Here is a 16909-nt window from a genome sequence, read left to right on the forward strand (position 1 = left end):
AGCAGCAGTTTTTATTAATAGAAGCTGAACCGTTCTCCTCGCACTATGCAGTGTCACCGTACGGCTAAAGTACCACATCCATCACATCACTGATCTGATGCCTCTGTGATGGCGTCTATGTTTACTGTGTATTTCACTAACTCCGCTGTCAGAAGCCTCATCCACCTGCGTCTCCACCTGCTCTCTTTGTACATCGGCTGCAGTTAACTCCCAGTTGGTGATTATTTGCAGGATGTTGTTTATCATGTTGGATTGCTGCAGTAAGGAGCATGAAAGAGTCAATTTATTATGAGATTTATAGGTATACCTTTTTGAATGAAGGCGGATCCGCAGTGTAATATAAAGCTCCAATGTGTTTTCTCCGATTTTTTTTTCTTCACCTGTTACAAGAAGAGCCCCTGTTAACTGCAGTATCATCTGGCCAGCAGGAGGAAGAAACATTTTCATCTGTAATCTAGATTAAAATTCTTTTATAAGGTTAGGGTTACAAAGTCAGTAAACAATAATAATAACAATTATCCTTATGAGGGTGTAAGTATTCTCTCCTGATATTCTTATATTTTATTTCTTTACACTGTTATAGATTCACACAAATAGGAGGAATAAAAAGTCAGTGTCAGTCTTAAAGACGAAGATTATTAATGAATGAAAGAAATGACAACTAAAAGTAAACTAAAGTAACCTCCTCCATACTGTACAACTAGGTATTAATAGATCATATGAGATGGAGTAACTGTGTGTGTGTGCGTGTGTCTGTCTGTCTCACCATAGCTGGCATGTTCATAATACTGCAGCCAGCATCACTTATTCAACAAGGACAAATTAGGCATAGACAGACACACGGCTAAACAGGAGGACAGGCATGAGTGGCTGCCGACAGGAGATCTGTGTGTATGTGTGTGTGCGTGCTGTGCTCTGGTTTGTTTGAAGTAAATCTAGTGCATTAGCAGCAGGAGTGAGTCCAGCTGTATAAAGTTATTCTCCAGGGCCTGAATGTGTGCGTGCATTTGTGTGTGTGTGTGTGTGTATACATGTTTGCTGCATCTTTCCTGCTCTGCTCTGTTTTTATTAATTTATGATGAACAAATGGACACACTAAATAAATACACTGTAGCACTTCAACTGTAAAAGGTATTAGTTTCATTGCACCCATTACTGCTGGGTACTGTGGATTATTTCGAGAGTACACTCTGCAGTTTGCTCTGTTTGGAAGGTGCAGCTTTTCCTTCAGCATGCATATAGACTGTACTCCTGTTCTTTTATCTTTGTGAGGTGCTCCACTGATTCTACACATCAAAATTTGATTATTAACCATATATATTTGTTCACCAAGAAAGGGTCTTAGGAGGAGTCCCTATCAAGTAACATTATGGGAAGTGTAGACTCAGATGTTTTTAGATCTTGACCCATGTTAGAGACAAAGAGCATGTTCACGTTTGCTCTTGTCCGAATCAGTTGAAGAGTTTGTAAACTTTTTTCTGTTCGCTTCAGTTTCTTTTCACACAGAGAAAAATCCAAGCAAACCAATCACGTGAGAGCGCTCACTCTGCTGTCTGGGGAGGGACCAAGACAGTAATTACAGGAAGAGGGTCCTGTGTTCTGGACTAGTGCATGTTTCTTTGAGAGAAACATTGCTATACATCATTCTCTGGCTAGCTGCTATAGTGTGTATGCTCTGCTGCATCGCAGAATGCAAAGCACATCTTGCTACAGGAGCTGTTTCAGCTTGAACTTGTGGAATACAGCGGGTATGTTGGGTTGGATCAAGGGCGGATCACCCCCCCCCCACAAAGGAACAGCTCCAGAGTTCCAAGGGTGAAAACAGTTTAACAGGAATGAAAAGCACAGGTGTGAAAACACCCTAAAAATCTGGATATCTCTGCTCCTATTACACCAGTTTTGACCTGTCTATTTATGAGAGTTCAATACTAGGGTTGTAATCTTAACCCATTTTTTTTTTTTGAAATCTTGATTGAAATAATATTTAGCCTGTTTTAGCCTTAAAGATATGCGGGCAAAGTTCTTGCATCGTTCTGGTATCTGTGCTGTGTTTCATATGAGCACTAGCATCAAAAGAAAATTGCAAATTATACTCACCCTTGATAAAGGCTGGTGTTTGAAAGGTTGTTTAATGAGGTACTATTTCAGTGAGGGTCCTCACAAGCATAGCAGCTCTAACGTGTGTGTGTGTGTGTGTGTGTGTGTGTGTGTGTGTGTGTGTGTGTGTGTGTGTGTGTGTGTGAAGGGTCTGCAGTGTGTCACTCCACAGAGGCCGTGTGCTCTCTGTCACTGAGAACAGATAAAACACAATGTCCTCCCTGTTCTCCCTCTCTCTCTCCCTGTGTCTCTGTGTCTCTCAGTCACTCTCACTTTAATTTTTCACTCTTGGCATTTTGATTGTACAGTTTTTTTGACCATGTCCATGCAACTGCTACTAAATTAGACAAGTGTCAGACAGCGTTCCATCTGTCATTTTCATGTTGTTTTCTTAAAGCTTCCACACTGTGTCCACACTGAGACACCAAAACTGTAGAAACACACAAACACAAGCAGCAGCTTTCTCTTCAGAATCTTTTAGTTTGGTAAACAAGTAGTGAGTAGTTTTTACCGATTTTCACAGAATATTTTTCTTTAAAAAAGCACATTGGTTTGTCTGTTGCTGATGTTTGATGATATAGAAAAATTTGAAAATATGTTATTTGTTTCTTAGATTAACATTCTTAATTTTGAACTGGACTTGGTTACTGTAGGTGAGAAGTGGATCTAAAAAAGTGTGTGTGTGTGTGTGTGTGTGTGTGTGTGTGTATGGGTGTGTACAGCATGTCTGGAGTGACTCTGAGCCAGGAGTTCAACAATGTCATGTGCTTTTACTTCAACCTTGAAAGGCTGTGAGTATGTTTGTTTGTGTTTCTGTGCGTGTAGTGTGTGTGTGTGTGTGTGTGTGTGTGTGTGTGTGTGTGTGTGTGTGTGTGTGTGTGTGTGTGGACAAAGCCAGCAGGTGTGGACAGGAGTCATCACTTGTTGAAGGACCTTTTATTTTTGTACATGCACACACTCACACACAGTAAGGCCTCCTAGTTAAATCTGCTTTATACCAGACACAATCACAATTTAGTGTTTTTCAGTGATACGAAACATTTTACTACACAAGCAGCCTGAGTGTAACTGTGTGTTCTGTGTGGGGATGCTTTTATGTGAAGAATACCACAATTTCACACAGTTTCATTCATTGTGACAGTCAGACAATAAAATACCCCCCCCCCCCCAAGATTAATGTACAATTGTGAAAAATAATCAAATAATCATGACATGTCAGTATTGAGCAGAATGACCAATCATCTTAGCTGCACTATTATTGCCAGCATACACACACACACACACACACAAAACAGACAAACACTTAACATGCTTCAGATGCATTAGGGCAGAGGGGGCAGGATGGAGGAGAAACCTGCTTAATTGAGTTATAGCCTGCAATTCAATTTCCCTGTGTGTGAGAGAGAGAGTGTGTGTGTGTGTGTGTGTTTTCCCATAAATAAGCGTACAGTCTGAGGATGTTCTCAAAAAAGGTAAATAAATTAGATTTGACTCCATGTTAAATGTCCAGCACAATATGCACACACTTACGCATACACACACATACACACGCACACGTATGCACACACAAACACACACTCGCAGTTTGTCAGATGATGAAGGCCATGTGATGTTTGAAGTAGCTGAGCTAGACCTTCAAATGAAATCTGTGGGAACATTGAAGTTGTGGCAAATGTGCAGCATGTTTTTGTTGGTTCAGTTTTGTTAGTGTTGTTATTTGATATTATTACTCCAGTTCCTGGTTAAGTTTAATTAGCAAGTAATATTAAATGAGGTAATATACACTGTAATACACAGGACTGCTCTGGTGCTGAATATTCAGGTGTCCTTCCTCGCCAGAGTGACCAGCATTTGTGGTTGAAAGATAGGACAAAGTGTGTGCATTCATGGAAATGATCTGCTGGAACAAAATGCATCAATTTATGTTTTTGTTTGTTTCCTAGTACAAAATTTCCATTGGACATCTGCCATCTGTTGCCTGCTTGTTTTGTTTGATATACTGTCGATTCATCATCCTGCTTTTACACTGTTTACTGTAGGGCCACTATTCAGATAACCCTTGCACTATCTCTGTGTGCAGCATCAGTTTTTTCTGTTTGGTTAAAACATGGATGTGGTAGCTGGTGTGAAAAAACACCGTCCCAGTGGCCATCTATGGTACTACAACTAGCAAATCCCCTTCAGCCCCCAAACTTTTGGCAGGGCATCACAGGACACAAGAAAAAAGAAAAAAAGATCAGTAACATTACCAGGGGCTGGCACAGTTGCCCAATATCAGTGTTTTTGTCTCTTAATAGAGTTGGTTTAACAACACAATTAATCATATCTGGTACAAAATTGAGCAGAACGATTCAGATATGACAAAGAAAAAGAATGACAAAATGAAAGGGTGTGTGAGTGTAAGTTTAGTGATTAATTATGATAGAATCAAATACATCAGCAGTTGATTTGCTTGGGATATAATGACGTTATAAAGACAAAAAAGACCAACTGTACTGTATGTTTACATATTGCACATTTGCACTCACAACCCTGGATCCACACACATCTTCCCTCTTCCTCCTCTGATAAAGACCGTATCATTCCCGCATGCACTCCTGTGACCTTTGACATTTTTGTGCGTATAGCTGTCAGCTCTCAGATGAACAGGGAGGAGGAGTAAAACTAGTGTTGTATATTGGCCATGTGTATCAGAATGAACTCATGCCAACAACAGTGGTGGACACATACACACTGAGGGGCCTTTTCCTTCCTCCGCTGGCTCTATATTTAGTGACATCTGCACCTGTGTGTCTGAGTGCACTCAGCAAGCAGCTGATGAATGGAGGGCTGTGACCTCAGAGGAAGGGAGGTGGTGTGCATGTGTGTGTATGTTTGGGATGTTTGGGGTCCACAGAGACAGTTTGATTTTTTTCTCTCCTTGACGCCGTCATAATCATTGTTTGAGCTGGTTTACTGGCAACTGAAATGTGGCATTACTATGGGATTTACATGAGTTCTGTACTTTGTATTATCTCTGTAGATCTTTGATGAAATGAATGTAATGCATAAATCAGCATAACTAAAGGTTGGATGGATGAAATTTAAGATTTTCCTGACTGATTAAGGGAATGGCCTAGAAATTGTCAACAATACTGTAGATGCTCGTATGCTATCATCGATATCAGTGCCCAAAATATATTATTTTGCCTAAGTAAGAAAAAAATAAGTTGGCAGGATTTGTTTGGAATGAAAAATACCAACTGGGTTAATCTTTTATCTATATTATTAGTTCCCAACCTTTTTTGGTTTAGTTATTGTCAGTTTCTCATATTAGGTTAAATATGTCAACAACTGAACAAACTTAAACAAAAACATAACTTAATGTTGCAGAAATTCCCTCTCTGCTTTCTTATCCTGATAATCATCTCACTACTCCGGGGATTAAATGTGAAATTAATTAATCAATGAAATGATTTTCAGTCTTCAGTAGTTTCTCTGTTTCATATATTAGATATGTAGATTAGACAAATGATCAGTTAAGACAAAATTAACATCATTTGGTAATGAAAATAATAATTTGCTAAAGCCTTCTATCTATCTATACACACACACACTCATACACACATATTTTTTATGCAATTTTTCCAGTTTAATGAATAAGCCGAACATTGAAAAACTCCCTGTTTAGTTTTCTTTAAGTTACATACAAACCAAAAACAATGGGTGTTAGCTAGCTTTGTACTCCAACAATGTAAGTTTTACTGAGCCTAATTTTAGTGTGTATGAATGCAGAAACAAAATACTTCACTGGTACAATTGTTGATACACCTACGCTTCTTCCTCCAGTATCTGACAGAAAGACAGCGCTGTCCCTTTGATTGACACTGGCAACAAAAACAGCCCAAACTTCAGTGGTGTTCAAGTCTTTTTTTGTTTATAATTTATTCAGTTCTGCCAACAGAAACATGCCCCACCCCCGCCCCGCCAGATTCATGGTAATATTTTGCCACTCTCATATGTCCATCTGCCACAACGACTTCCTTCCTTCCGTTCCTTCTTCTAGAAAATGCAGATAGATGAGAATAATTATCTTGTTAAGCCTCAAAATGCTCTCAATGTACTGATTGTACTGATGATGAAAATCCATTAAGCCCTGCAAAAAACATGCCTTTCCTGGAACAAGAGTACGCTGGATATCAAAAGAGTGCATTAAAAAAAAACCAAAAAAAAACAAATAAACCATAAGACTCTAATCAGGCAAAATACCCCCCCCCAAACACTTTGACATTGGTACAAGCCAACAAACTTTCTCTGTCCTCCCCCTCATTTGTCTCTCTCTGCTTTCCATCTCCTACTGTATACTTTACTGAGCCCACGCCTGTTTGCCTTCACTGCACCAAGTCTTCACTCTGAGTGTGTGTGTATGTGTGTTAAAGTGTGTGTGTGTGTGTGTGTATGTGTGTGTGCAAAAGGGGGATTATGGACACTGTGGGTGGTACAAGCTGCTGGTAGAAACTCAGTGAGCCCCTGGCTGATGCCCACCTGCTTTTATGAGATGAGCTCAGATGCACCCAGGCATGCTCACCGACACACACATGCTTATACACACACACATACACGTGCAGACACTCAGTAGATTGCAGAGTAGCAGTTGTCATCGCTCCCCAGAGCTTTTTTCTGGCCTAAACACATCCAGACTTCAGTGTGTGTGTGTGTGTGTGCGGCGTGTGTGTACGTGAGGCGTATATGTATGTATGATGTGTGGGTGTGTGACAGGATATGTGTCAACCTCTAGTTCGCTGTAACTCACACACCACAGTGTGTTTTTTTTTCCCTCCAACTTTCTTCTACATGTTACCACATTACCGCTGTGTTGCAAGTGATACTGTGAAATTTTGGCCAGACAGGATGTTACAATCACACATGTTCCCACAGGTTGGGAACTTGTGGGTGGACGGCTGAAGAATATTTTTCCGATACCAATATATAGCACCATGTTATGGAAAAAATGTTAATAATTTGAATTACATCAGCAACTGAATACCAAATGTAATCACTACTTAATACTTTTAAATACATTCTAATGATTGAATACCTCTGAATTTCACTTTGTAAAAGTCCCTGCAGTCAATTTCATGTTGTGCAATTTCTAAATTATTATTATTATTATTTCCGGTATATATATTTATTATAAGGTATTCAAATTCAGATTCAAAATTCAAGTGCTATCTATTCAGAAGCTATGTTAAAGTTGCGCTATTTCGGTAAGCTCAATTCAGATCTAAAAGTCAAGTTAAAACTCTCAAACTGCTCAACTACACTCAGTCAAATTCAGGTGCTACAATTCAGAATTTGAAATTCAGATCTGAACATTTGGCACATTGGGGAAAAGCAGTCAAGGCTGAATGAAATCAGTCTGTCTCTTAATGCTTGTTTGTTCTTGTTCCAGTGTTCTCTGTGAATGAGCTTGCAGCGATGCTGCATAGTGATGGCAGAGAGAGGTGTTAGCATTGTGTGATTTTGCTATAAAAAATTAGATTTCCTCTGTTTCTGTCAATCTGATACATGATACTGGATCTTTGTGCATGCTCTAAGTCAGAAGTTTTCAGAATGTGAAGGGCACCTCCCCAGGGGGGAATGGGAGAGTTGAATGAGAGGCACAGAGGGAGAGACATCATGTCAGGCAAAGATATCACATGAGGTGAAAGGCAATCAATGTCCTTTAAAACCTTTAGCGCCCATTGTACACAATTTGCCTCAAAATCCAACTATTTCTTGGAGTCATAACTCAGATAAGAACAGATAAACATTATACACTTATTTTTAGATTCAGTGAGGCAAGTAAGCATCCATAAATTCCCTTAGTAACTTCAGATTTTTCCTGAGTATCAATACACTTATAGGTTTTCTTTTGTATCAGTTGTCCATACACCCATGGGTACATTAAAAACAGAAACTGTCAATAGCTAATTCAGTATACTTCTAATAGTGCCAAAGTGCCAAAATGAAAACAAATACAGGCAGAGAACACAGGCTCAAATTGTAGCCCACGGCAAGGAAACACACACTTGACCACATCAGACAAAGACCAGCTAAGAAGAATGAAAGAATGAAAGCTACAAACACCATTTACAATCCGTCTTTACTTATATTTGTACTTTTAACTCTCTATCTTTGCCTTTTCCTTCCATTTTCATCTTCATTTTTCCATTATCTCTCTGCAGATTGACCTGGAGCCAGAGGGGAAGGTGTATGTTGTTATTGACCTATTAGGATCTTCCAGTGAAGGTAAGAACTCAGTACACACTGATTGTTACATTAAAGTCACGATCAACTCAGGTCCTCCAAGGTTAGCTAACATGTATGTGACAGGGAATCACAGTGGTTATCCTTTTCTGTCTTTTCCTTAATGACACAAAAGATCCGCTGTAATTGTCATAAAAGCTTTAAGCTTAATCCTTTTTATGTGTCTCTGCCATTTTGTTTTCCTCTGGATTATCTGTTTATGAGAACTATTAAGAGACAGCAGGATTTTATATCCATGAAGTTGTGGGTTTGTCTGATGTGTCTGAAGTGTTTGTAACACAGGGTATCTGCAGGTCTTGAAAAGTCTCACAAAGCATTGGCTTAAGTTCCTGCAAAAAAAAAGGTCTTAGAAGATCTGTCATTCTATGTGGGATTGAATCATTACTGCATCATATCAGTGACCAATTAAGAGTAGTCAGGGCTCAATACTAACGGCATCCCCTTATACCAGGGACAAAAATGTGATTGGGACAAACTGGGATCTTGGTGGGACACCTCTGGGAGGAAATTAATTTTAGTATAGGTACTGTCACTCAGCACCTGAAATGTTACGATGCAACACTCGGCATAACACTGGTGCCTTTATCCTCTCAGCCACGGCTTGCTGGCAGGACCTTGCAAATATGTCGTGCTTGTTAAACAAAACTGTGTCATTGCAGTTATATCCGTGGGCACCGGGTCATGAAGATTAACACTCTGGTTAATAGTGGATGCTTTGCAGGTGGGAAAATGATACATTATTAATGAGGAAAATATTAATTACATTCTCTAAAATGTGAGCAGAGCTCTGTAGCCAATAGCTTCATTTTTTGTCAGGTGATTTTCTGACTCACAACTTAAACTTAACCACAGGCAATACTAGGAAATACTGACACTAAGATGGGTTATCAGGAGCAGAAATGGGGCAGCAGCAGCAGGCCTCTATCTGTCAACTATCTAATCTAACTATAAAAGAAGAATCTCTGTCTATCTGTCTGTCCTCTGCATATCTAGAGAACCGTTCATCAGATTGACTTCAAACTTGGTGGATGTATTGCCTGTGACTCAAAGGAAGTACAGTTGGTTTCTAATTTGGTGCTGTGGGACATTTATAATTAATATTTTTTATTATGTAAATGACAACTAGCAACTATGAATAATACTAACAAAATAAAGAAACACCATTTTGATGTTGGGATGGTGGGTTAGGGTTAGTTAGTGAGTTGCAAAAATTATGTGGTTTAGGGAAAAGAGAAAATAGTTACATCAACAAACAAATGATATGAACACGCTTGGAAGATGAAACCAGTTCTAATGAGTTTGTGGGTTTTCTGCAGACAGTCAACTGGAAGGGAATTGTTGCATATCTTGGCCAATCAGCCACATATTGATCTACATTATCCATCCTTTTATGACCTTTATACACCATGTCTTGTTGAGCCTTCTGTCTGAATTTACAGAAAAGAAAGACAACAACCAAGCAAAGAAAAAAAACCTATTAACCACCTCCTTGTATTCCTTAATTCTTTATTTGCATTAATGGTAATTTTTTAGAGGTTTTTGCAGAGGCAAGTACACAACATATACACACACATATACACGTAGTATATTAGCTACATTAAACAGCTGTTTGCTGTTGGAGGCTGATGGTTGATGTCTCCCTTTGATGTACTCTGTGTGTGTTGTCTAAAGTGCCTGTGGTTTCTCAGTAAAAGCTTACTAAAAGTAAAAGCTTCTTGTGTGTTGAGTAACACTTCCCTGCACCCTCTTCCTCTTTCTCAGTCTTTACATCTGCCTTTCATTTCAATTACTTTCACAATTCACTTTATCAACAATGTGTTGCTCTTATGCTCTCATATACTAAGCAAAAGTGGCAGTACAAGAGTTATTTATCTTCAAAAATGACTTAAACTTGCTGGTTTTGGATTAGGACTTATTTATTTCTCAATGTGTGTGTATGTGACACTGTGAGTAAGTGAAGTCTTGAGTCAGTCTGTCACTGTGTGTAATCAACACCATTACATCAGGAAATAGACATTGCAAGTTTCCGCTGCATTTGTGTGTATTAGTCCAATACAGTAATGATGTCATGCAGTAGAAGTTTAATGATGACACAGAGTTCAGTGTTTGACTCTTGACTCTGTTATCGCCTCATTGTTTATAATGTGAGACATTGTGCTGAGAGACAGAATCAAGCTGTAATCTTCTCCTCCTGGAAGTCACTTCGCATTCAAATCAAAGATGATACAGGCTGAGGATTAGAGGGATCACATACAACGATGAACCAGTTTGATGCACTGGAGTGGTACTGTATTGGCACTGATACTAATATCTATCCACTGACCACAGGGTGAATTGTGCTTGAGCAAGACAGTGAACCCTAAACTCCTGAATTATGTAGGTGAGGTGCAAGAAAGAAAGAAAGAAATAAAGACTGTAAAGTAATATGACAGTTTGGGTTTGGGCTGGGCAATAAAATTATAAGTATTGTGATAAAATTTTATATCGCAATAGAAAATTATATTACAATATAAAATGATGATAGAATTATTAGTAATAGAAATAGAACAAATGATTGATAAATGTTTGATACAATTAATTTCCATGTCTAGATAGCATTCACAGGAAGGAATCATGAACTGCCAATCACATTGCAGGAAAAGGAGGTATGCATTGTACAAGTTAGGTTTTAGATTAGTTAGATTAAAGTTGAAAAAATAATGATGTGACATTTTTCATGATAATTATCGATACTCACTGATATGAAGGACAGAGTGCCTTTTCTTTTTCAGACATTTACTGATGTAAAATATTACTTTTAAATTTCAGTTACTTTAGGCACAGTTAGTGTATGACTGCTTGTATTTTGACTATAACTTTGTGTCATACAAGGTCATTCGCAAAAGTCAGGTAAAGAAGTCATATACAACTTGAGGGCAAAATATGTCATTGCCTACCAAAATGATCTATATGAGTATTTCCTCACCTGAAATACTCATATATTGCCATTGCCACCTGAGTCTGTTTTTGTTTTAGATGTCCTGTTAGTTCATGGCAGCAATGGAGACATCCAGTGTTATGAAACAAGCACAGCAATCACCAAGGTTCATTGCTGAGCACAGTAGCTATGTCTCTGTGTGTCTAATCCTTTGTGTGAGTCAGAGCTGAAATGCCTGGATAGGTGTGGAAATGTGAAGGAAGCATGAACACACACACACACAACCTCCATGGCTTTTGGATAAATGGATAAATGCAGCTCACATGGACCAACTTTTGAACAGTTCTGATCATTTGTCATTGCTGCAGGACTGCCTCCTGGACAGTGATACAGGTCTCAGGTCAGGTTATGTCATTACCGTATAAACTTGCCTGTGGCCATGCATCTGCTTTGTGGAGATTTTAACTGAATAGCTGCTGCTCCGAAGTCACAACAAAAAGTATTATACATGATCAGCCATTGTTTTTGTTGCGCTGTCTTCATGCAGAGGCTCTGTAGAGCTGATGAATCCCACTGTAACATGTGTACTTGCTCAAAATGTGACAAAGACCATAAAATGGACCCACACAGCCTTGGTGTATGAGATACATTCTCACACCACTGAATACTAATGGTGAGGTTTTTATCACATTATCTTTACTTTTTTCCTCATTATTTGACATTCTAACAAAGAAGATAGTCCTTCATCATTTTTGACAAATGACTGTTTATGGAATAATATGATAATATATTAGATTTCTTTTCTTGCTCGAGAAATGTGCCAAAACCTTTTAAACAGAAAGCAATAGAAAAACATCTTGATAAGCAGAATTTTTATCGGAATCCATAAACGTTCCAGTTAAGTTGTAGTAACAGCATTGTAGTAATGCAACAGCGCTTTCTGCTTACTGTAACATTTCAGATTCAGAACTATCCACACAGTCAACGCGACATTATGCATGCAAACAAAATGCATTTATCAACCACATACACACACTGTGTGTAATGCTGTTCAGAGTTGGATTTTGTACCTTTGGCTCTGTCTCTGTCCTCTTTACAGTCAGCCATCTCTCTACCTTTTTACCCTGGAAACTTGATTTGATATGTAAGATCCAAAGTCTGAACCACTTTAAACCAAAACAACAAATCTGTCTCTCATATCACCAGATGACAACAACTTTCACACCTTTTCTCAGGATATTACTCCACTGCTGTACTGATGACAGAGTGAACTTTTACCAGAAATGTTAGTTTGTGTGTGTGTGTGTGTGTGAGAGAGAGAGCACCAAATTACATGTTATGATAGAATGGAAGAAGAGAAAGACAGAGAGGGAGTTAACCGGAGGTCGAGAGAGGGGGAGAGGGGGGTGATAAATTGATTAGTAAAGTGGAGTGTTCTCTAATGGACCAGTTACATCATCGAAAAAGGGAGCAATACAGAGAGAGGGGGAGAAAGTGAGAGAAATGGAGAGAGGTAGAGAGAGAGAGATCAGTACAGAATGACAAAGAGGTGTCATTAGGACAAGGACCTTCTGCAGGAAATATCAGTTTTCTTTTCTTTTCTCTTTGATAAATTTATTTAATTCTATTTCTCTCTGTCTCTGCTGCTTTCTCCATCTGCAGTGACATACAATATATTTATATATTGCTGTGCATGAGTGTGTGTGAGAGTGGCTGAAATTGCAATCATTACTTAAATGTGTTTGCATAGCGGAGAACACATGGATGAACTGTCAGACCTGAGAGCTGCAATCAACCTATTAGCTTTCACACACATACACACACACACACACACACACACAAAGCCCTGTTGTCACCAGGACAGGGTGATAAGCTGCTGCCTGTTGCTAAAAGCAGGTGAAATATTTATATGTTGTTTTGGCACTGTTGTTACCAGCTGTGAGAGTTTTGTTCTCTGAACAAAATGAAGTTTTGTCCAGAAAACCCCCCTGAGGCCTTTACGTAGAACATCTGTAGTTATTCACAGTTAATGTCTCAAATTCTCTGTCTGTTATTGTGGCAATGTACAAACTTGCAAACGAAAATAAAACACAGACAAATAAATTCTTGCTTATCCTTAAATATGTCCTCATTGTACAAGGACTAAGCTAGGCTTTGCATTAGCATTAAGGTGTGCCCACACTGCAAAAAATTACCTCCCTTTCATTTGAATGAAGATGCAGATGAGATTTGTTTGCTTTCTGTTATGAACACATCATAAACAGTTAAACATTTTCAACTGCATGGACACATCCTCACCTCAGTTTGGGCTGCCTCTCTTCAGTTTTTGCATGTAACTGAGCCACCTTCTGCATTCACTGTCAACACGTCTTAAATCTTAATCAATTTTACATATCAAGATCAGTTTACTAGTAATTGTGATTACTAATTATTGACAGCTAGTCGATGGACTGGTATTGAATTTGCTACAAACAAGCTACAAGCGTTATATAAGATAAACACCAGCATTTTATCATTGTATAATGACATTAGCATTTAGCTCAAAGCACTGCTGCACCATTTCATCATTAGCTGGTTTATCCAAAAAGAGACATTCTCATTCTGTTCTTGTGATGGAAATATTGTCAGCAGAGATGGGTTACAAGATAGTTGTTCATAGACGTGCCACTGCCACCAGTCATACTGTGTTTTTTAGCATTGTGCAAGTATGTGGTTCTGTGGTGGTGAAGTGAAAATGGTGGGAAGAGTTGATCCATAAATCAAGATAATGCTTGTTACTGGATAAATAAACCCCTCTGTTATTAACTTGACGACACAACGCCACCATTTGTTAACTATAAATTATGGAAGAGTATCAATAAGAGTACTGATGAGTACTGGTATCTTAGTTATATGTCTAGGTTCAGGGTTCAAGGTCTTTATCTGTCAGTGCACGAAAGTAACAGACATGACAGACATGGCTGGCAATGAAATGCTTGGGCTTCAAGTTCTCCCAAAAGTGCAGAGGATTTAAAAAAGTACCATCTGAGGACATGTTAGAATTATTGAAAATGAACTGAATTATTTATTGTACAGTAAAATGTGAAATACCAAAGTGAGACAGAATATTCCATAAAACATTCACAGTTCAATGGAATGTCAAGTCAAGTCAGTTTTATTCATATAGTGCCACTGCACAACAGAAGTTATCTTAGGGCAGCCTGTAGGTTTCCAGACTTAAGAATTGAAATCTTGTTGATTGTTACAGGTTCTGATAAAGGTAAAGACATCCATTGTCCATGGTGTCACTCATTATAGTTTGTTGCGGTGACACTGTCGGAACATTGAGCTATTTAAGTCTCTGCTTTAACTTTTGGGGTTGAGATGAGGACATCACAGAGGAGCAACATGTCTATCACAGACCCCCTACCCACCCCTGAACCCTTCCCAGTGGAAAACACTCAGTCTAACACTGTTGCTAGGCAGCAGTGATCAGTTGCTAGGTGATGGCTACGGCGTATAGTGTAGCAAAGACTGAGGACAGGCAGGGAAGAAGGAATGCACAAAAAGTCCTAGAGGCTTAACAGATGTGGAGCTAAAAATGTCATGTTTTATCCTTGAAGGTGGCACTGGAGGAAAGACCTGATAGTAAAATCAGAAGGGTTCAGTCCTAGTTATTCCCACAATAACTGGAGTCAGTCTAGCAATAACATGTTACTTATCAGAGGTCCTTGTTTTCTTAAAATATATTTACTCTTAGCAAGACTCTCCAGCAGTATTTGACCTGATGTCTCTGTTTTGTGAGCCACTTACTCTATGCAGTGTGTTTTTACCAACTGTTAATGGAAGGAAAAACTCTGTTACGGAGCCTCATTGTGGTCAGCTAAGAAAAAAAAGAGAGCCACGTGTAAATCTGTAAAGCCATCTGTAAATCTGTGTCCACGGTTTTGCACTCAAAATTAGGAATCTGACGGCACGGATTTGCAAACCAAGAGCGTGGACAGTGAAACCAAAGGCATGGATAGGCTTTTTTTTTTTTTTTTTTTTTTTTTTTTTTCTCTCAGCTGACTCAAGGGAGGCTCCTTACTCAGCAATAAGTTAAAATTTTAAGGGAAATGTGGAATCTGGGAAACTGTTTATTTTCCATGAGCTTCAAACTAAATGAAATATATTCATCTAGAGTTGCAACAAATGTTCAACAGAAAAAGTATCTATTAATTAACTATTCTGATCATTTTTTAAAGTAATTTAATGTATTTGGGGTTTGGACTGTTGGTCATACAAAAGACATTTAAAGATATATAATATAATTATAAGAATAATTATATATAATTATAATTTGAATTAGTTTTTACAGTTTTTGACATTTTATTGACAAAACAGTTAATCAATTAATTGAGAAAACAACTGGCAGATTCAATAATGAAAATAGTCATTAGTGGCAGCCCTACATTCATCCATCCAAGACTGCCTCCCTCTGCTGCTCACTGTCTCCTCCAAACCCCTACTGCTCTTCCTCATTTATGTTACTGTAAAATAACCCCTCCCTCTCCCTTTCTCTGTCTCACTTGCTCACCCCAGTGTGTGTGTGTGTGTGTGTGTGTGTGTGTGTGTGTAATTAACACAGTGTCAGACAGTAATTGAAACCTCTGCGGTTCCACTGGGAAAACCCTCTGTAATTAAACAGAAAGAGGCAGAAAGAGCAGGGGAGACAAAGCCAGACAACGTGACTGACTGTGTGAAAAAGAAAATACCAGTGTTTTCATTTATCACTGAACGGCCAAACTCTTCAGCACTCACAGTCAGCCACACTGTGTTACCACCATCTAGTGGCTATATGGTGTAAGTGCAGCTTTTGCATGTCTGCAGTACCACGCATTTTGAGATGAAATAAATGTCAGCAGTCTCACTGCAGCTTATGCACAGTAGCTTGGTTTATGTTTTTTGGGACAATTTCAGGGAAGCCAGAAACTATCAAACCATCAGTGATATCCACAGTATTGCAAACTTTTCTGTCACACTGTATACTGATGTGTATCATGTGATCTGTATGCAGTTGCATCGGATTCTACCGAGAATGAGGAGCGCGTGTTTCGGCAACGGATGCGTCCCAGGAAGCGCCAGGGTGCCGTCCGCCGGAGGGTCCACCAGGTCAACGGACATAAGTTCATGGCCACCTACCTGAGACAGCCCACATACTGCTCCCACTGCAGGGACTTCATCTGGTGAGGACACATGCTCGTACCTCTACATGACAATTAATACACACACACACACTTTCAAAATCACATGAAAATAAACACACACAGATAACATTTAAACCAGTTTTTCTCTCAGGGATGGAATTTATTGAGCACTGAATAAATGGAATGTGAGTTGAAAAAGATCTTTTTATTGACCAGTTACATGTAATCAGGTTTTTGTAGTGCTTTTAAATGTGTTCTTCGACTTCCTGTCTTAACCTGATTTCTCCCACAAACCTGCCGTCTTGTTTACATGTAAACGCAGTGGATGCTCTGAAGTGTGCAGTAATAAACAAGGCCAGCTGTGTTAGTTTCCATCCCAACAAACTGGGTTAGCGTCACTCACATGGAAACCATGTGGCCCCCGATGCTGTGCTCGCTTTCA

The 16909-nt window shown here is 38.9% G+C and overlaps 1 protein-coding gene across 1 annotated transcript in view; it reads left to right on the top strand.

Annotated features, from left to right (window-relative positions):
• Positions 1-16909, top strand: part of LOC108872883 (protein kinase C epsilon type-like) — a 73214-nt gene that overhangs the window by 18420 nt on the left and 37885 nt on the right. The window contains 2 exon segments of the mRNA XM_018660784.2: positions 8304-8367; positions 16338-16506. Of these exon segments, the coding sequence (XP_018516300.1) occupies positions 8304-8367; positions 16338-16506 (233 nt within the window).

The sequence above is a fragment of the Lates calcarifer genome, linkage group LG16_LG22 (genome assembly GCF_001640805.2).
Source record: "Lates calcarifer isolate ASB-BC8 linkage group LG16_LG22, TLL_Latcal_v3, whole genome shotgun sequence".
Lineage (NCBI taxonomy): Eukaryota > Metazoa > Chordata > Actinopteri > Centropomidae > Lates > Lates calcarifer.